Source organism: Cricetulus griseus, chromosome 6 (genome assembly GCF_003668045.3).
Source record: "Cricetulus griseus strain 17A/GY chromosome 6, alternate assembly CriGri-PICRH-1.0, whole genome shotgun sequence".
In the NCBI taxonomy this organism is placed as follows: domain Eukaryota; kingdom Metazoa; phylum Chordata; class Mammalia; order Rodentia; family Cricetidae; genus Cricetulus; species Cricetulus griseus.
In genome coordinates, this window is record NC_048599.1 from 58,724,159 (window position 1) to 58,743,491 (window position 19,333).

Here is a 19,333-nt window from a genome sequence, read left to right on the forward strand (position 1 = left end):
AGTGCTGGAATTACTGGCATGAGCCACCATGCCTTGTTTAACATTAGCATTTTGAACAAAAGAGAAGATACAATACACAAAACAACCTGAGGACTTAATTCCAGCAGCCCTCTTAGTATGTGGCTGTTTTGTGACTTTGAGAAGTTTCCTGGTGGGTGATTGGCAGGTGTCAACTGTGGCTGTGCTATTCTGCATTACCTAGGGTGCTAGCACTTGGATCCCCTGACATCTTTCTTTAAATTTTGATTAGCTTTCTGAGAGGAGGTCTCATGTAGCCCAGGCTGGCATCCAGTCTGATAGCAGAGGAAAACCTTGAACACTGAGTTCTCTCCACCTGGCAGGTGCTGGATTAGAAGTGTGAGCTACACTGGGCAGATCTCAGACACCTTGTGTAGTCATGGCAGTAACAAGTTGTGCACAGGCCAATGGAACTGTGTAACAAACCCAGAAAGTCATGTCCTGAGGTATTGGGATGTTCTTTCTGTCATGTGGTCAGAAAGGCACTGATAACCACAGCAATGGCGAGCAATAATGCCTTACTGGGGACAATTTAAAGAGTACTCCTGCAAGGCATTGTAGTGTATGCCATTAGTCCCAGTACCACCACCTATAAAGCCATTTGTTCTGTTCCTGTCCTGAAAACCACAGAAGCTACTGCCAAGTGCCAGGATGTGGCTAGCTGCCATCCAGGTTGCTATCTCAAACCTCTAGAATAGGGCCAACTTTTTCTCCTAACACGAAATCACCCTAATTGTTAGGGTGGCCAGCGGACGAGCCTGTGGCAAGTGACTGACAACCCCTCGGTGGGAGTTCAGCAAGGCTCTTCCCGGAAGCTTGGGGACCTCACAGCCCACATTCCCCGCCTTTTCCTCCTCTTGCTCCCTCCCTGCCATGTGGGCGTAGCCAGGCCGGCTACAGGTCTGCAGGGTAGTGGGGATGACTCTGAGACTACACCCTTAGCTGGAATCAACGGATCCGGCGATGGGCTGCTCCTGTCAGATGCTTCTGTGGCTGGGAGCTGCCGGTAAGTACTATCTGGTGGTCAGAGTACCAGCCTACCAGAGGCACCTAGATTTGGGACTGCGTCAGAGACAGACCAGGTCTCAACGGTTCCTTCTAAGGTGGCCTGGAACCAAAGCTCTCTGGCCTGTGCTTCTAGAGTGCGGCAAGAGAAGCGCGGAGCACATACAAATCTAAGAATCAGGTGGGGCCTTGGCACTACCTGGGAGTAAGGACACCAATCTAAGTGGAGGAAAGGGGTGGAGGCGCTGTACGTACCACCCGGCGCGGTGCAGCCCCCAAGTCACTCAGTGAGAACTCTGAAATGGAGAACATTGTATATGCAGACTCCTTGCAGGGCTCGGACAACCTGGTTGGGTGGTAGGTCTCTGGTTTCGAGCTTTGGTGTGCGCCCGCTGGGTGCCATTAGGGGTGTGGCTGCAAGCAGGATACTGTGGAGTGGCCATCAATCTCTTAGTCTCTCCGTTCACATTCTGCACCTTCTTCAAACCCCTTTTCCTTACGGTCGCCTTTCAGGAACTATTCTTTGCTCCAACTCGGAGTTCCAGGCAACTTTTCTAACATCCTCGCCCTTGCCAACTCCGCAACTCCCCAACTCCCAGGAGCAGAAAGTCACCCCCACGCCCAGTAGACTGGAGCCAGCTTCCCTCCCAAATCCTCTAGGTGAGCTTCAGCCTCCTCCGTTTTCTTCGCTCAACATCACCAGATCCCTATGCCTCGGCAGGAATCCGACTCTTTCCTTCTGTCTTGCACCTAGGCACGCGGGGGCCTTGGGTGTTCAACACCTGTGGCGCCAGCGGCCGGCGGGGGCCCACACAAACACAGTGCGACGGGGCATACACAGGGAGCAGCGTGGTGGTGACGGTGGGAGTCGCCGGGCCTCTGAAAGGCGTGCAGCTGTGGCGGGCGCCAGACACGGGCCAGTATCTGTAAGTGCCTGGCAAAGGCGAGGGTGGCAGTCACCTGCTAGGCTAAGGTTCTACGGTCCGGGAAAGCAGGACCATCACTTTTCATCTTAAAGTATTCCGCAGCGATGCCTATTGTCGGTCACTCGGATTGCTTGCCCTTCCAGCAAGAAGTGTAGCAACAGGGCCGAGTTAGCGGGTAGCAGGGATCCTGTTCCCATCGACAGGATGTCCGCCTAGTCAGCAGTGGCTCCAAAAGGGGCTTGTCCCTTCCCTCCATCTCCATCAACACTCCTGAAACAGGCGTGTTCGGAACCTAACTGCAAGCCCAGTCTATCCGTCCCTTCGCAGTCAGTCGATCGATCGCACTAAGCCGCTTAGCAAGTTTCCCGGCCGGCCGCGGGTTTCCGACCTCGAGCCACAGCCGGGCTCAGGACCCGGGCGCGAAAGCCTGCACCGTTTTCCCGCAGGATCTCCGCCTACGGAGCAGCGGGCGGCAAAGGCGCCAGAAACCACCTGTCACGGGCGCACGGCGTCTTCCTCTCGGCGGTCTTCTTCCTTAGTCGCGGGGAGCCGTTGTACATCCTTGTGGGGCAGCAGGGCGAGGACGCCTGTCCCGGAGTAAGCGGAGCGAGCGGGAAAGGAGCGCCCGGGCCGAGAGCTGGGGGAAGGCGCGCATCCTTGGTGCCTGGACACCAGCACGGGGAGAAGAGGGTCACGCAGATTTCCACCTTGGTGCCACTCAGAGGAGTCCTGAGAGCCAGCTCGTCTGTCTGGGAGAGTCTTGGGCCACCGGAGAGCGCGCGGCATCGGGGACAGAAAGGGTCCCAGGCTGGAGACGCTGGGCCGGCGGGGGCGGGGGTGGCGGGGGTGCCACCTACATCTTCCGGGTAGGTGCACAGGGTGCCGATCGCCTCGACCCCTAGCTGGGCGTTAGGATCCCAGGCCTCCCTCTCCGTCTGGGCTCCTGGGGGGCAGGGTCCCTCGGTAGGCGGGCGTGGCCCTTCACCAGCCACTGGCCCCCTAGTTGCGCGCGGGGGAGCTGGAGCCGCTGCTGGTGGCGGCGGGAGGCGGCGGGAGGTCCTACTGGAGGCGACCTGACCGAGGCCGGACCGAGGCGGCCCCCGAGAAACTGGAGAACCGCACGGAGGCGCCTGGGAGCGGCGGAGAGGGGGCGCGGCAGGTGAGCGCGCGGGGGCGGAGGGGAAAGGAAGGGGAGGGAGGGGAGGGAGGGAGGGGAGGGGAGGGGAGGGAGGGGCAGGACGCCACGCACAGCCACTACTAGTCTCCCGCTGTCGCTTCTCAGGTGGAGGAGGCGGCTGGGCGTCGCGGGCCCCCTCTCCGCAGGCCGGACGCTCACTGCGGGAAGGGGCCGAGGGCGGCGAGGGCTGCGCGGAGGCCTGGACCACGCTCCGCTGGGCGGCGGCTGGAGGCTTCGGGGGAGGTGGCGGGGCTTGCTCGGCAGGGGGCGGCGGCGGCGGCTACCGGGGTAGGTGCCCCTTGGGGAGGATAGCCGGGCAGCACCGGTGATGTGAGGGTAGAGCCTGGCCCAAGCTTTCCAGAGGATAGATTGGAAATGCCCCACTCTCCACCGTGCCAGGCCACAGTAGATGCTCTTAGAAAGGTCAGACCTGGGCGTGGTGGCACACTCGCCTGCACGTGCGTGGTGGAGGTAGAAGGATTTCAAGCTAAGTAGCCACAGAGAAAGTTTGAGGACAGGCTGGGCTACAGGCTGGTTTTGTTTTGTCCTTTACAAAGAGCCAAATTAGCCACGATTGGGAGCACATTCCTTTAATCCTAGTACTTGGGAAGCAGAAACAGGCAGATCTCTGCAAGTTCTAGGCCAGCTAGGACCCCGCGGAGAAACCCTGACTTAAAAGCAAAATAGAAAAGCCCAAATCAATTGCAAATCAAACCAAATCCTTACTCTGTCAAAATCTAAGGAGTGTAAGCCGGCTTTGCTAGCAAGCTGAGCTGAGAAGGGAAAGGGAAAAGATGGGTTAAGTCAGTAGTCCTCAAAGTATGGTCATTACAGACGTGGTTAAAAATACAAATTCAGGGTTGGAATCTGGGAAGATATTGGTCAAACATTAAAAAGAAATGTAATTAGATAGGAGTTCAATCTTTAGTTCAATATGGTGACTACAATTAATAACAATGTTTTTGGTTCTGTCAATGTAGGGGATAAAACCCAGCCTGTTTGTCAAACCCAGGGCCTTGAGCATGCTAGAGAAGTACTCTCCCACTAGACTACATCCCTAGTCCCAATAACAAAACGGCTAAGAGAGTAGATTTGAGGTGTTCTTACTATAAACAACAAGTGGTACCTATGTTGATTGGCTTAAGTGATTGCACTATACATGCACATTTCAAAGTATATTGTACACAGTAAATACACAAATTTTATTTTTAGTTAGAAATTAATTGCTATGGTTAAAGAGAAATTCATGGCCAGAATCTATGACTCCAGGGGAGGGGCTCATGACACATCCCTTTGTTCACACAGAAAGGGAATTTGTGGGCTGAGTACATGGGTCTGGAAGGGCTCAGACAGACAAAGGGTGTCCCACCCAAGCTATGTCAGGTCTTTGGGTTCCAGCAGAACAGCCAGTTTCCGATTCTCTAGTTCCTTGATATCTGTAAGGCGGTGTCATTGTAAGAAGTCCATATAGGATTTACAGCGGGAGATCTTAGCTTTCCTGCTGTTCATAAGCCAGCTTCCCAACTGTGGGGGAGGCAGCTGTGTGCTCCTCCCCCGCCCCTCTTTGTAGTTAGACCACTTATCACTCTCTATTTCAAGGTGGTGATACTTCAGAGTCTGACATCCTCTGGGCTGATGGGGAAGATGGCATATCCTTTGTACACCCCAGCAGCGAACTCTACCTGCAGCCATTGGCAGGTATTTGCCCCAACCTCCTACCTCTCAGTCTGGCCAGCCATCCTCCTGGATCCCTGGACTCACAACCATAGGTACTATCTGCTCTGAGCTGAGATTCACAGTTCTTTTGTTGTTGTTTTGTTTTATTTGTTTGGTTTTTTTTTCTTAATTTTTCACATTCCAATCCCAGTTCCCCCCCTCTCCTCTCCTCCCACTTCCCTCCACCCCACCTCTCCTCTGCTCCTCGGAGAGGGTAAGGCCTCCCCTAGGAAGTCTACTAAGTCTGTCCCATCATCTTGTTGAGGCAGGACCAATGCACTTCACCCCTCCCCTATGTCTAGGCTGAGCAAGGGAGATACCCAGTTCTTAAATGGCACAGGAACATTTGAGAAATATCTGTGAGCTGTAACTCTAGTACTAGTATTGTAAGCTGCTAGTCAAGTATCCTTGCTATGAATTCTCTCCAAACACCTTAGGGCTTTAGGGTCCCAGAGATGTAATGTACAGGCTTGACTGGGGTCCCCTAGGCTGGGCTGCCAAGATGGCTCAGCTAGTAAAACCCTTCCCACTTAAGCCTGATGACCTGAGTTTGTTGCTAAAAATCCATGGTGGAAGAAGAAAACTGAATTCTGATTTTCTCAAGCATGTGCATGCACTCCACTCTCTGCTTCTGAATAAAATCAACAACAACGAAAGTCCCCAGGCTCGGTCATCACCCTGCATGCTGGTGTGGTTGGTACTGCTGCTTACCCTAAACTCCTGAGCTTGAATTAACCAAGTGTCTAGAAAGTCCTATATGTCTCATCCCATCTGTATCTATTCTTTCACTCACAGTCACAGAGGGCCATGGGGAGGTGGAAATCCGAAAGCACCCCAACTGTAGTCATTGCCTGTTCAAAGACTGCCAGTGGCAGGCAGAGCTCCAGATGACTGAATGCATATGCCCAGAAGGCATGGAGCTGGCTGTGGATGGCATCACTTGCATGGGTGTGTCTTGTCTTTGCCCTCCATCAGACTTCTGGGTCACAGGCTGGTAGGAGCAGTAGGGCATTGGGAAAGACAATGTAAAGGCCTGTTGTGTGCCAGGCACTGTATGGAGTGCCAGGTAGAGGGTTGGAAATGTATCGGGACACACTCCACTGTCAAGAATATGTAGGCTAGTGTGGGAGGCAAGATGGATATTTAGATATATAGATCTGTATCTAAAAATGGCAGTTGCTATGGAAGGATCAAATAGTTAAGGGCTTCTTGGGAGGGAGAGTTGCTTTTGTCTAGATGTGTGACATTGTGGAAAAGTAAACACTGAGCTGAGACTTGAAGCATGGGTAAGATTTAAGGGTATCCAGACATGGTACACACATCTGTAATCCCAGAAGTGAGTAGATTAAGCAGAATTGAGAGTCTGAGACAAGCCTGCATCACACTGTTTCAACAAACAAACAAATACTCCATAAAACAAATAAGAAAAATACTTGAGGGTAGAAAGACAACGGAGCCTCCTGATGCCTGCTAGCGTGACTTTCTTTCTCCCTAGACCTGCCAACCACCACAAGCCCCCTGATTCTGATGGGAGCTCTAGTGACAGCCTTGACACTGAGTGTCCTGATGTGTGGAGTCCTGATTCTAGGTATGGGCATCTAGCAGGCATGCTTGTGCAGGCTGGCCCTTCTCTGCTAGGCTGTGATGGGCTTCCTTGTGGTTCTAGGGTAAATGTGGCTGACTTCAGGGCCTTTATTCCCACAGAGCAATGGTAGATTCCTCTAGACTTTTAGGAGAAGCTGGGGAGTCATGGGTAAAATATGTATCTGAAAGGACTTTTAGAAAGTGTTCTGGGCACAGGGAAGCAGAGTGGGCCTCGTGGGTGTAGGTAGAGGGTATGCCTCTGTTCTTCTCACCAACAGTGAGCCAGAAGAGGTGGCAGAACCTGTGGGGGACCAGGCTGCCAGGCCCTGAGCTGGAGTTGAGCAAGCTTCGTACCTCTGCCATCAGGACAGCCCCCAATCCCTATTACTGCCAGATGGGGCTCAGCCCTGCTCAGTCCTGGCCTCTGCCCCCAGGGCTCACTGAGGTTTCACCAGCCAATGTCACTCTGCTCAGGTGAGTTCTCTCCCTCCTTCTGAGATGGTATGCACCCTGAACCCCTTTCCCATCCTTCTTCCTGCCTTATGAATCCCAGAGAGCGTCCAACCCAAATCCATTATAAAGAGGCAATAGAAACCCTACAAGCTCCAAAAGGCAAAGTAATGTGTGAAGGGTCAGCCTTTGTCCCAGATCTGGATAGAGACCTGGGAACATGACTGTCTGAAACCCACAGGCTGCCTTTTTCCAGCAGGGCCTGCATTAGCACAAGGAGAAGCCTTATCCCACATTAGCAACCTGATTTGGGCCCATCCGCTCTCTCTTCATTATCTTTGCAAGCTTGTGCCTGAGAACTCCCATGACCCACAGAGAGCTCAGATACGGTCATCTGGACATATGGGGTGGGAACCAAAGAGATAAAGGGACACTGCTCCATCTATAGACCTTGTCAGTGCCACCCAGTCACTTCCAACTTCTTTCTTGTAGAGCCCTTGGCCATGGTGCCTTTGGGGAGGTGTATGAGGGACTAGTAATTGGTCTTCCTGGGGACTCCAGCCCTCTGCAGGTGGCTATCAAGGTGAGAAGGGTAGGGCTTCCGGTTGGGGTAGACACCATGGAGGGATGGACTGGAGCCACAGCCTTTGTTAATCACCCTCCTAAAGCACTCAGCTCAGGAATGTTCTACTTTTTCTTCCCAGATGCTGCCAGAGCTCTGCTCCCGTCAGGATGAGTTGGACTTTCTCATGGAGGCTCTCATCATCAGGTGCACCTGAGGGCAGCAGGCATGAGGGTGTGGGAGGGGGCAGGCCTGCCTACGGGGGGAATGGCCTCTCCTGTGGGGCTGAGAGGCAGCATGCTAGGGCACAGAGGTTTTCTGTAGTTTAGTGGGATCTAGAAAATGCTCATCTCCCTACTGGTGATGGGGCATATGCACCATTCCTACTCAGCAAGTTCAGCCATCGGAACATCGTACGCTGTGTGGGGCTCAGCTTCCAGGCTGCCCCTCGTCTTATTCTGCTGGAGCTGATGTCTGGTGGGGATATGAAGAGTTTTCTGAGACATAGCCGACCACACCCGGTAAAACCCTTCTCTGAGCTTCACAGACCCTAGCCATTTGTAATTAAGGCCAGGATCCACTTATGTACCTTCTGCCCAATCCAGAGCCAGCCATCACCTCTGGCCATGCAGGACCTGTTGAAGATGGCACAGGATATAGCTCAGGGCTGCCACTACCTGGAAGAAAATCACTTTATCCACAGGTTGGAAGCAATCCTGACTCAGGAGACCCTTAGCCCCACAAGGAACATCCCCATATACAACTTTTAAAGAAACACACCAGGAAGACCCAGAGCAGCTGAGTACTGGCAGTGATTATTTTGTCTGTTCTGTAGAGATATTGCCGCCCGTAACTGTCTGCTGAGCTGCACTGGACCCAGCCGGGTGGCTAAGATTGGAGACTTTGGAATGGCAAGAGATATTTACCGGTAAGCAGCAATTGGGGAGGTGGGAAAGCTGCTGCTACGAGGAGACTCACTTGACAGCAACTTGACAGTATTTGAAAAACTCATCACACTCCCTCTCTTTCCTATAGGGCCAGTTATTACCGCAAGGGGGGCCGGGCCTTGCTCCCTGTTAAGTGGATGCCCCCAGAAGCTCTCCTGGAGGGTATTTTCACATCCAAGACCGACTCTTGGTAATAGCATGGCTCCCTTATGTTGCCTTCCGCCCTGAGGCTAACCCTACCTTTCAGACCACTTCATATGAGAGCAGAGAAGGCTGAACTTGATGGTTCTCATTTGTTCCTCCCACCTGTGGTATAGGTCTTTTGGGGTACTGCTCTGGGAGATCTTCTCACTGGGTTATATGCCCTACCCTGGGCATACCAACCAGGAGGTTCTAGACTTCATTGTCACAGGGAACCGGATGGACCCTCCTAGGAACTGCCCTGTGCCAGTGTGAGTTAACAGTGCTGCCCAGGGAGGGAGGTCCCTCAAGATTTTAGGAAATATAAACTCCTGCCCCTCCCTAGGTACAGAATCATGACCCAGTGTTGGCAGCATCAACCTGAGCTCCGCCCTGACTTTGCCAGCATTTTGGAGCGCCTCCAGTACTGCACTCAGGTGTGCCTCTGCCCCCCAACTCGCATACCCCTTTGATCCCCTCTAACTATCCTGGTTCTGTAGGACAGGAAGAAAGCCTGTTCCCTGTTCCCCCACTCGCCCATTATAGGATCCTGATGTGCTGAATTCACCCCTGCCAGTGGAACTAGGGCCGACTCTTGAGGAGGAAGAGGCTTCTGAGCTGGGGAACAGGTCATTGGAAAGTCTTAGATCCCCACAGGCCCTGGAACTGAGTTCAGAGAACTTCAAAAGCTGGGGAGGAGGCCTTCTAGGCTCTTGGCTGCCCTCTGGCCTTAAGGCCCTCAAATCCAGACACCTCCGGCCTCAGAACCTTTGGAACCCCACATACGGTTCCTGGACCCCATCCTAAGGGTGAAGACTCGGGCACTGACTACAGCAATGGCTCCTCCTTGCACTCCTTTCCAGGCATCTAGATGGCTTGTTATTCCAGTAGCCTCTGCCCCCTGCAGTCTGTGCTGCGTGTTTAGACATGTTTCTGGGCTGTCCTGGCAGCCTGGCCTTTCCATACTGGAAACCAGCCCAAACCCTCTTGGGGAAGGGCTTGGCCACCCTCACTCTTTGGAACCAGAGGCCACCACTGCAGGACTCAGTTGGGAATCCCGGATTGTCCTCTCCCCATAAGTACCTTTCATCTGGCCCATCCCTGATGGCACACATGTTTTAATAATAATTAAAAAGCAAAACAACAACAAGAAAAAACCCTTTTCATTTCTCTGAGTGAACTTGAAAGAGTCTGGAACTAAGGAAGAGAGGACCAGGAGTGAAGGGGAAGAGGCTTGAGCCACAGAAGCTGTGTCTTTGAGTTTTATTAGGAAGGGTGTCCACTGTAGTGTAGGAGGGTAGACCAGGAAGTCTTATACACTGTGAAATAAAATTCTGGATCTGGTCCCTCTAGAGAGGTGCAAAGCCACTTGAGAAGAGCTGGGTCAAGGGAGAAGCCCATTGTTTCCTTCCCCTCCTGTAAACTAGTGTCATTCAGCTCTAAAAACAGGCTTGTGTGGAGGCCAACTCCTGGTATTGGTAGTATACCCCCTTAGTGGATGGCACCTGGTCCTGCAGGACCATGTGAACTGCCCGCCCAGCGGGGTTCCAGTCTCTTGTTGGCATGCATTATGGGGATGCAGCCACAGGTCCACATCTGTCTGACCAGCCGGCCCAAGCAGGTGGGACAAGGGCTCAGCTTCATCTCTCAGCCAGGCTGGCCAAGATGCCAATGAGATTGTCCAGCCCCAGCAAATAGCCATCCTCACGGTTGCCCTCCTCCCAGGGTCTCCGATGATCCAGGATCTGGCCATCGGGGAGGGGCGTGGTCTTGCCAAAATCGATGAGCCATACACCAGCACGATGGCAATGGTCATGGACGAAGAGGAGTGAGCTGCCAATCACCTGCCGACCCCCATGGTAGTCAGGCCACCTGCTTTTCCCAGAGAGCCCCCTTCCATCCTCTCTTTCATAAAACACAAACCCAGCCCCTGAGCCCACCCACCTCTTACCTCGTGCCTTCTAAAGAAATCTGAGATCTCCAGGGTGTCCCGGATCTGCTGTAGGCGGTTCAGATACCTCCTCTGGAAGGGTCAGTGTGGACAAATTAATTTCACACCAAGGGAGACTCTACTGACATTGAGAAGCGCCATGCGTTTCAGCTTGCCAAATACTGTGGTGAGGAAGACACAACCCCGCACGTGTCTCTCACAGGAGAGGAGGAAGAACAGTAATAGTACAAGGGGAGCGCTACCACTGGGGATGGCATAGGTAACGGCGTTAGAAAGAATAATCAAGAGGTACCCTTGTAAACAGGTGCGCCCAAACCTCAGAGTTCTGGGAACCTTCTCTCACCAGCACTTCAGCATCGCCTTGCATGAACTCCTCAAAGACACGAGTCACCTGCTCTCGGCTTCGTGTAGTTTTGAAATCAGTGCTGCAAGATCCGTCGGCTTTCTGAAGGAGGTGGGCAAGGAGTGTCAGGGACACGCACCCATCTGAGGGGAGAGAGGATCATGCAAAGGGCAGTGGTACCTCCCTGGGGCCTTAACCTCTGGGGACCAAGAGATGGCCACCAGAGGGCGTCACCTGGTGGCCGTTGAGGCAGGAGGTCACACAAGCATTGAAATTGGGGCAGAAAAAAGCCGCGCATAGTCAGGGAACCCTGACCCACCTTGATGCCCTCGATGCGGAAGCCAAGTGTAGTGCTGGAGCTGATGCCTTCGCGCCACTGCATGTAGCGCGGTTTGGTGACAGCACGCTGCGCATGCTCCTCCTCAGTAGGTGCCTCAGGGTCCACCGCCAGCATCTTCTTGTACATGTCCTTCCGCAGCTTGGGCCTCTCTCGGGCTTTGGTCAGCTCCTCCTCCAGGTAAGTCCTGTGAGATGCAGGTAGAAGCCAGAGCACGAAGACGTGCATACAGGGACCCCCATGTGAGCTTTTATCCCAGTTCCTTGGTTCCCCCACTGACTCTGCCCGACCAAGAGAGGGGGACACAAACCTGACACCCATCTTGCAGTCAAGCACGCAAGGCCCATCAAAGCCATCGAGCAGGTCCTGTAACTGCAAGTAGCTTTCACCATCCCGCTCCACTACACCATGGAAAGTGGGAACACACCCGCGCAGCACATCTGCCATCAGCCGCACCAGGCAGTAGTGTTCTGGCTCCGAGCTGCGCTTCAGGATCAGGCCACTGGTGCCCGCAGCTTTGAAACTCCCTGCAGAAGGGCACTAGTTAGAACTATCCAGCTCCTTCCTGTCGCGACAACCTCACCCACATGCACTGAGAGGCTCACCTGTGTGCCCGGCTAACTGCACCCAGGAGTAGCGCTTTTTGAAAGGACTCATGACCGGCAGATTGACCATGGTTCGGATCTTCTGCCAGTGGCTTTTCTGAAAGCAACAAGTTCAGGTCGGCATCTCTGTAACATGGAAGCGTCCCCCGCCCCCAGTGCAGGAATTCAATCCGACTCCACCCCACTAGCAGCAGGTAAGGTCTTTCATCCAAGTATTCACTACTCATTCACTCATCTACCCAAAGAAAACGTATTGTGAGCTGGCGTGGCAGGTACTGAGACAAGCAGAGAAAGGGTTGTTCTAGCATCTCAAACAGTCTGACAGCAGACTTAGCAGCAGAAGGCTCAGGGCTGAAAAACCAGCTCTGCCATTGAGTGGGCAGGTTACTGAATTGCTCTGTAAGGTTTTTGAACTTTGTGAATATCAGAATCACTTGATAGTCACCTGATGCTGGGCCTGAGGTCTTTCACAGACACATCCCAAGTAAGCCAGGGAATGGAGCTAAAAGAATCTGCATTTCTATCATGGCCTCAGGAGGCTTGAGAAAATTACTTCTGTGTATTTTGTTGTTGTTGTTGTTTTGTTGGTTTTGGGGTTTTTTTTGTTTTGTTTTTTAATCTGTGAAATGGGGAAATAATCACTCTTTCTTAACTGTTAGAATGAGTGTAGCTCCAGTTTGACTATCCTCATCCAATTCCTTGGCATGGAGAGAATTAGGCCGAATTTAGATACTGGATTTACTCACTTGGGACCTAATTCTCTCACACAGGGTGGCAGACCAATCATAATCAACCCTTTACACAAGACCAGGGCAGGGAAGGGAGGACAGCCTCCAGGGCTTATGAAAAGACCCTCTAGTTGCCCTTGAATCCCACACACTTCTTACTAGCTGACAAAGACAAAAGCCCAAGGCATCCTTGGTTGTGATCTGGTTAGAAAAACCTAAGGCCTGAAGATGAAATGCAAAGCTGAGGCCTGTCCTCTTAGATAAAACTGTAGGTAAATGTAGGGATTTGGGGGTGTTATCTCTTGCCTCAAGGCCATTATTCTGGCTTCCACCCAATCCTGAAAGCTTCTCACACCCTGGATCTTTCCACCAAACTCAGCAGTCCTGTGTCTTCTCTTTGAATGGCAGGGATTTGCTCATGTATGAGTCTTGTCTGAATCCTTTTCCCACAGATGCTTGTCTTTTAGAGGGATTACTAGAACCCAGGAACTGGCCTCTTTGCCAAAAGGGAGTGCTAAGAAATGAGGTAGCTTACTGACCAAAAGCCTTGCCTATGAAGAGGGGCTGGTGACAACCAAGCACTGGGTTAGGAGTGAGCAGTTGCTCCCAGTTCTGGCTTCGTTCACTTTCTAGCTCAGTGAGTTCAAGCAGTGCTATCATCCGTGTGGGCCTGTTTCCTCCTGAGGATGTAGCGGCTGCCCTAACACGAGCCACCATTTACTGACTGCCTACTGCACACCAGGCACCTTCTAATCCTCCCACAGTCATCACTGTTCTCACTTTCCCAACATGGCACACTAGGGCGTGATCACATGTCCAATCCCCAGGGATCTGGGGGTGTAGCCAGAAGCAACCCACTAGAAACATGACATCTTTCAAAACTCCTTTTATAAATCTTTAAATACATACAAGGTTTGCATTTTGCTGCATAATAAATCCAAGTTTTATTATAAAACTCTCTTCCTCCCAAATCCTCAAGTAAAATTCCAGGAGGCTGATGTATGTAGCATGTATTTAGCAGAAGCATCCTAAAACTCTTCTCTCACATTCAGCTTGAGAATCACAAGGATCACGATGCCCACACGCAGCATGAATGCACATGGGCTGCTGGCAGCCCATTACACAAGGAAATCAAGGCTCAGAGAAGTTAGCATCCTCTTGCTCTGCTTCCGGACTCCCAGGCTCTGGCTTATGCTCTCTATCAGCCCAACTTCTTCACCATGTTCCAATCATTCTAGTAGTTTCTATATTTTCCTTCTGGGGGTAAAATGGGCTATCATATGACAGGCCACTTTTACAAAGTGAAACAATTTACAGTTATAGGGTGTTGTGAAGGCTTTGATCTTTGAAATGGACCTGAAGGCCTGTCACCACTGCCTGCATCCAAAGGATGAGTTTAATGGTGAAAGGCTCAGGTGATTTGAAAAGCCTAACAAATTTTGGGGGAAGCCTGGCAGTGGTGGCTTACACCTTTAATTCCAGTACTCAGGAGACAGAGGCAGGTGAATCCTTGAGTTCAAAAGGCCAGCCAGCCTGGTCTGCAGAAGTGAGTTCCAGGACAGCTAGGGCTGTTATACAGAGAAACCCAGTCTCGTAAATAAAAAATTGTAGGGCAGAGTGGGGGAAAGAATGAACTTAATCGGTATACATCTAGTTCTGTAGTCATCCTGGGGGGAGGGCCAGCTGGGCTGTGTGAGGGAACCAAACTATCCATCCTTTTGGGGTCTTGTGGTTTCAGTGAGAAGTTTTGCAGGTGGAAAAGGAGCCTGGTAGAAGTGGGTTGATTAGACATGGTGGCATATGTCTGCAGTCCTAATTGCTTGGGAGGCTGAAAAGGGAAGATTGTATAAACCCAGAAATTTGAGGCCAGCTTGAGAAACATTTGAGATAGATCTTTTAAAATGTATATAAACAGGGTGGTGGTGGCGCATGCCTTTAATCCCAGCACTCAGGAGGCAGAGGCAGGTGGATCTACCTGAGTTCAAGGCCAGCCTGGTCTACAAAGCTACACAGAGAAACCCTGTCTCAAAAAAAAAAAATAATGTATATACTACCACTTAGTTGATTGGTTAATGTACGATAACAGTATCAACTTGTCTCTTTGCTGGCTTGGTTTTGTGAGTCTCATATGAGCAAAGTGCAGCAGATTCTAATTGTGTAGGTAACAAAGAGCTTCCATGTCCATTATCTCAGCTGAGCCTCCCCGATGCCTCCTGAGGTTTTCTATGACAAGGCGTAGCTCCTGTGCCAATAACAGATAAGGTCAAACATGGAACCAGTTGATGTAAGTGCTGTGGAAGCCAATTCATTGCCATGTTCCCTCTTAAGAGTGAGTCCTTCTGCAGGGAATATAACGCACTCACAATTGAATGCATTCAGAAAGCCTGCTAGAGGACCACTTTTGGGCTGTCGGGTGAGGATTTTGACTCATAAACAACAGCAGGGAAGATATGGCCCAGCTTTCCCTCCATGGTCTGGCTGCTTCCACCAACCAACACACAGCCATGCCCTACTTGGACACTTGGTGCAAAGGCCAAGAGGTTTGTGTCCAGGACTCCCTGATGATGACACAGGAGGACCCTCTGATAATTTCTCACCCCTACAGATGAGCAGGGAGCATGTCTCCATAGGTAGGGACTTGCTGTGCTGTAGTCCCAGCTCTGTCTAGGCTCTGTTTGGAAGCCTTGGGAACATCAGTTCTTCCCATTTACACAGACAGCTTATTTCCTGCCAGACTACATCCTTTACTCTGTTTTAGTTCCCATCCTATTCCCTGCTTCTTTAACAGAGGTTCTCCACCTGTAGGTCTTGACCCCTTTGGGGGACTAATGAACTTTTCACAGAGGTTGCCTAAGACCATCGGAAAACATAGACATTTACAATTCATAACAGTAGCAAGATTAGAGTAGCAATGAAAATAATTTCATGGTTGGGGGTCACTGCAACATGAGGAATTGTATTCAAGGGTTGAAGCATTAGGAAGCCTGAGAACCAGCCTGGAGGTGGTGGCACACGCCTTTAATCCCAGCACTCGGGAGGCAGACAGGCGGATCTCTGTGAGTTCAAGGCCAGTCTGGTCTACAAGAGCTAGTTCTAGAACAGCTAGGGCTACACAGAGAAAGCCTGTTGAAAAGAAAGAAAGAAAGAAAGAAAGAAAGAAAGAAAGAAAGAAAGGGAAGGTTGAGAGCCACCACTCTATAGTCACCAATTCTGGTTGAAACTTCTACCAGCCCAACACCCTCCCCATGTTCCAATTGTCCTATCAAACTAGCACTCCCTGTGGTGATGGTCGGGAGAGCAATCAATTTAAATTTACAAAACGATTTTCACTAAGGTATAAGTGACCCACGACTTCACCTTCCCATGGGCATTTGCTTTTTAAAAAGGAAGTCTGTTAACCTAAATTCTGCTCTATAATTAGTGGAAAATGATGTGTGGGGGTTCTGAGTCCAGGAGGGGACAGCATCCAGGTCTCCTTACCTAGCCTGAGTTACTGAGAGAATAAAACCACATAAGAACCAAACGCCCTCTCTTCTGCTTGGGTCACCCTCATAATTGTCTGAGGAGACAGCCAAGGCCTCAGAGTCACAGCACCTGCCCTTGGAGTAGTCTCTAGCTCCTCCCTTGGCTTGCTCAGCTTTCCTGTTGCTGAATTTTCCTTCTATCGAGGAAAGACTGCTGGAGGGAGCAAAGCTACCCAGCCCTACATGCCCTGTTCTGAGCAGACAGTTCAAGCGCTGGGAAGCAAAAGGGAAGATCAGAGAGCATGGCTGAGGCAGGCCTTCTAGGACCTCAGGGTTGGCTGTGAGACAATGGCTAGGTAGCCCTAGAGTGCTACCACCATCTTTTCCCCTGCATCCTAACAAGTCAGTGTGACCCGCTCTGCCTGGGGAAGCCCTTATAGGGCAGCCTGGGCAGGCGTGCTGTGGGGCCTGCTGTGAGGCAAAGTCCGTTCCTGGCCCTTCCACGCAGACGCAGGCAGCCTCTGTCAACAGCTCCAGGCTTATCTGCAGGCTCCGGGGTTGTTTGCCTTCGGGGAGGCCCCGGCGGGCTGGGGGTTGGGAAAGCCTGGAAGACACAGCCTGAGAGTTTGGAAGGCCATGAGAGGCCATCTGGACCTTCTCCTGGAGGCTCCCCAAGATGCCAACCCTTAGGGTGGGAGAGGACGATGACTTGCAGGGATAGCTAACTTCGGCTTGTCCTTGATGTCCTGACCCCTGCAGGGCTACCTATACTGCACCCAGGTCCTCTTTCGAGCAGCCTCTCCCTGAGGGCTTTGATGGGTCCTCACTGGCGGAACAGGGAATCGGGTGTGCCTGAGTCCCAGTCTGGGTCCTCCCAGCTCAGCAGAAGCGCCCTTCCCAGGGGAGGGCCTCTCAGGTGTCAGAGATTTGAGCAAGGGAGTGGCCGATCTAGCGCTCAGACTCTTCAGAGGTCCTCCCACTGCTTATAAGCCAAGGTCTTGGGGGAGCCTCGGCAGCAATCCCCTCGGTCAGTGACTAGTTTAGAGTCGCCCCAAGAATGACCACCAACCTGAGGGTTCGATGACTTGTCAGGGCGAGGGGCACAGTGGACTCGTGACTAAGTCCCCACACCTACACCTGGCTACAGGAAGCAAGAGGAGGAACAGCAGCCTTGCTGTGAGCTCCCCACTTTTCTCTTTTGTGACAACCCCCTCTCTGGGTATTGTAGGTCTATGAGTCACAGCTGTACTTCGGAGTCGTTACACAGCCTCCCTCGCTTGGTCCAATCCCAGTGTGCAGGGATGCCAAGTTCAGAAGGCCCAGGCCACACCTAGGCACTCCTCTCAAGGCGTCTAGGCAACGCAGGCTCGCGTCTTACTCTCTCTCACTCGAAGTCACCAAGACCTGGCCTTCTGGCAGGGCTGGAGAGTACTGAAGCAGAGCAGGGCGTTCCTGGTCTCTCTTTCCACTCGAGGAATGCTTGCGTAAAATGCATCTACAGTAATGCTGCGCAGTCCACGTACAGTTAATTTAGCTATCTGGGCATGGTTAAAACAAGGGAGATTACTGAAGCAGGACGACCTGCAAGTTCAAGGCCTAAATGGTCTACCCACTATGTTTCATTTTAACTTGGCAATTTAGTGAGACTGTCTCAAAATACAAGAGGGCAGAGGATGCTCAGTGGTGTGGTGGAGTGTTTGCCTAGTGTTTGAGACCCTGGGTTTAATCTCCAGTATAGGGGTGGCAAGTGAGGAATGGCCCTGCTGTCCAAGGAGGGTCACACCACGAATAATGACTTCACTCCACACTAGCCGGTGCTATTTGAGGACTAAACTGGCTCTGGAACATCCACGCTACTAGAGGCAGCGACTAACAAACTAACCCTGTCTCCTGTCAGCCTCAGTTTACCTCCCTCACCCCCCCTTAGGAGCAGTAGGCAGGAGGAGGAGGAGGGGGCGCACCGGGTGAATCTTGTTCCGCTGGGTTTCAGAGCTTCCAGTCCCGCGCCCCTCCCTTCCCGCGTCCACGCCTCGTGCGCGCGCGGGGAGCAGACGGCAGCGGCTCCGGAGCAGAGCCAGGAGCTCCGCTCCACTCCCACTCAGGAGAGGGAAACCGTGGCAACGGCGGGGGTGGGGCCGCGGCACCGAGAGGGGGAGGAGAAAGAGGCAAGAGCTCACGCTCCCCTTTCTCTCCCAGGGCTCCCGGGGCAAGGCTACCGGGCTCTGATCTCGCCAGTCCTACCTGACAGTTACCCAGGTATGCCCGCGGACCTGCCGGGTCCCTCCCGGTGGGTCGCGCACTCCTCACCCTCCTTTAGACGCCCAAGCGCTCAGCCACTATCGCCCGCCTAGCCCCCGAAATCGAGCCAAGGCGAGAGGTCGTCCTGGGGTCCCTCTCCGCCCCCCAGAAGTCTCCCTCCCAAGCAGTGAGGCTTGGGCTCTGGGCGGGGGACGCGAGCCGGTCCCAGCAGAGCCGGGAGCCGAGTCCCCGGCGCGCAGCCCCCGCTGGCCCCGCCCCCGCGGCCCGTACCTGCCCCACGTCCTCGCTGGCTTCCAGCTGCACGTTGCCGCGGCTCCGGCTCTCACTGTCGCTCAGCAGATCGTCCTCCGAGTCCTCGAGCAACGACGAGGAGCCGGTGGAGGAGAGGGACGAGGTGGAAAGGCGGCGTGGCTGCTGCAGGTGCGAGCCAGCGGCCGGGAGCCAGTCCCCCTCCGGCTCTGGCGGCCCGGGGCTGGCCGGGGCCACGTCCTCCTCGGTTGTCACGGTGAGCTGCGGGATCACTGGGGCGGGGGCAGCCCGCGGGAGCCCGTTGGGCACTTGTCCCCCACGCCGTTTGGCCCCGCGGGCCCGGGGCTCCCCTGCGGCTGCTGCAGCGGCCACCGCGGCGCAGCGCGCCTCGAAGAGCAGGCGCAGCTCCCCGACGCTCCGGCGCGGGGCCCGCTCCAGCCCAGGGCTGCAGGCCCGCGCCCGTGGCCGCGCCATGCCCGTCGGGCGCCCGGCAGGGTCATTTCCCGACAGCAGAGCAGCCGGCGAGCCCACCAGCCCGCGGCGCGGCGGGACTGGAGACGCTCAGCGCCTGGGGCTTGGGACTGCCCCGGGGCGGGGCCTCGGCAACGCCCGGCCGGCCCCGCCCCGGCCGCGCCCCCCGCCCACTCCTTTCACTTTCTGAGAAAGCGCGGGCCTCCTGCGGCCCTCGCAGCCGCAGATGCCTTGCGGCCCCCCAGAATCTCAAGGAAGGCTCGGGTCGGGCCCCCACTGTCTCTCTCGACTTGCCCTCGAGGAAGCGACTGCTCCGCCTCTGAGTCCTGTGCCTTCCCCGCCTTTTCAAGTATTCCTTCAA

General features: G+C 53.4%; 2 protein-coding genes across 3 annotated transcripts; one reads left to right on the forward strand and one right to left on the reverse strand.

The window, feature by feature from the left end:
* The first annotated feature begins 539 nt into the window (after nucleotides 1–539).
* Ltk (leukocyte receptor tyrosine kinase) lies at nucleotides 540–9,707 on the forward strand. The gene is given in 21 exon segments (XM_027422153.2): nucleotides 540–1,024; nucleotides 1,537–1,683; nucleotides 1,778–1,949; nucleotides 2,396–2,546; nucleotides 2,672–2,815; nucleotides 2,953–3,100; nucleotides 3,223–3,414; nucleotides 4,726–4,824; nucleotides 5,638–5,790; nucleotides 6,338–6,430; nucleotides 6,705–6,900; nucleotides 7,369–7,459; nucleotides 7,581–7,645; nucleotides 7,830–7,959; nucleotides 8,044–8,141; nucleotides 8,274–8,366; nucleotides 8,474–8,575; nucleotides 8,703–8,837; nucleotides 8,912–9,002; nucleotides 9,112–9,365; nucleotides 9,367–9,707. Coding segments are annotated over 21 exon segments (2,667 nt in total). The 5' UTR covers nucleotides 540–981; the 3' UTR covers nucleotides 9,437–9,707.
* A 106-nt stretch (nucleotides 9,708–9,813) lies between these two features.
* Nucleotides 9,814–19,105, reverse strand: Itpka (inositol-trisphosphate 3-kinase A). 2 transcript variants are annotated; one of them, XM_027422151.2, is made up of 7 exons: nucleotides 18,523–19,105; nucleotides 11,802–11,898; nucleotides 11,507–11,723; nucleotides 11,179–11,383; nucleotides 10,860–10,961; nucleotides 10,517–10,588; nucleotides 9,814–10,409 (listed from the first exon to the last, which is right to left on the reverse strand). In XM_027422151.2, the coding sequence occupies exons 1-7, from the start codon at nucleotides 18,973–18,975 to the stop codon at nucleotides 10,206–10,208; spliced, it is 1,350 nt and encodes a 449-aa protein (XP_027277952.1). In that variant the 5' UTR covers nucleotides 18,976–19,105; the 3' UTR covers nucleotides 9,814–10,205. The 2 variants fall into 2 exon arrangements, with proteins under 2 accessions (XP_027277952.1, XP_027277953.1); XM_027422152.2 differs by lacking the exon at nucleotides 9,814–10,409 and having other exon boundaries at nucleotides 10,539–10,677.
* Nucleotides 19,106–19,333: the final 228 nt, after the last annotated feature.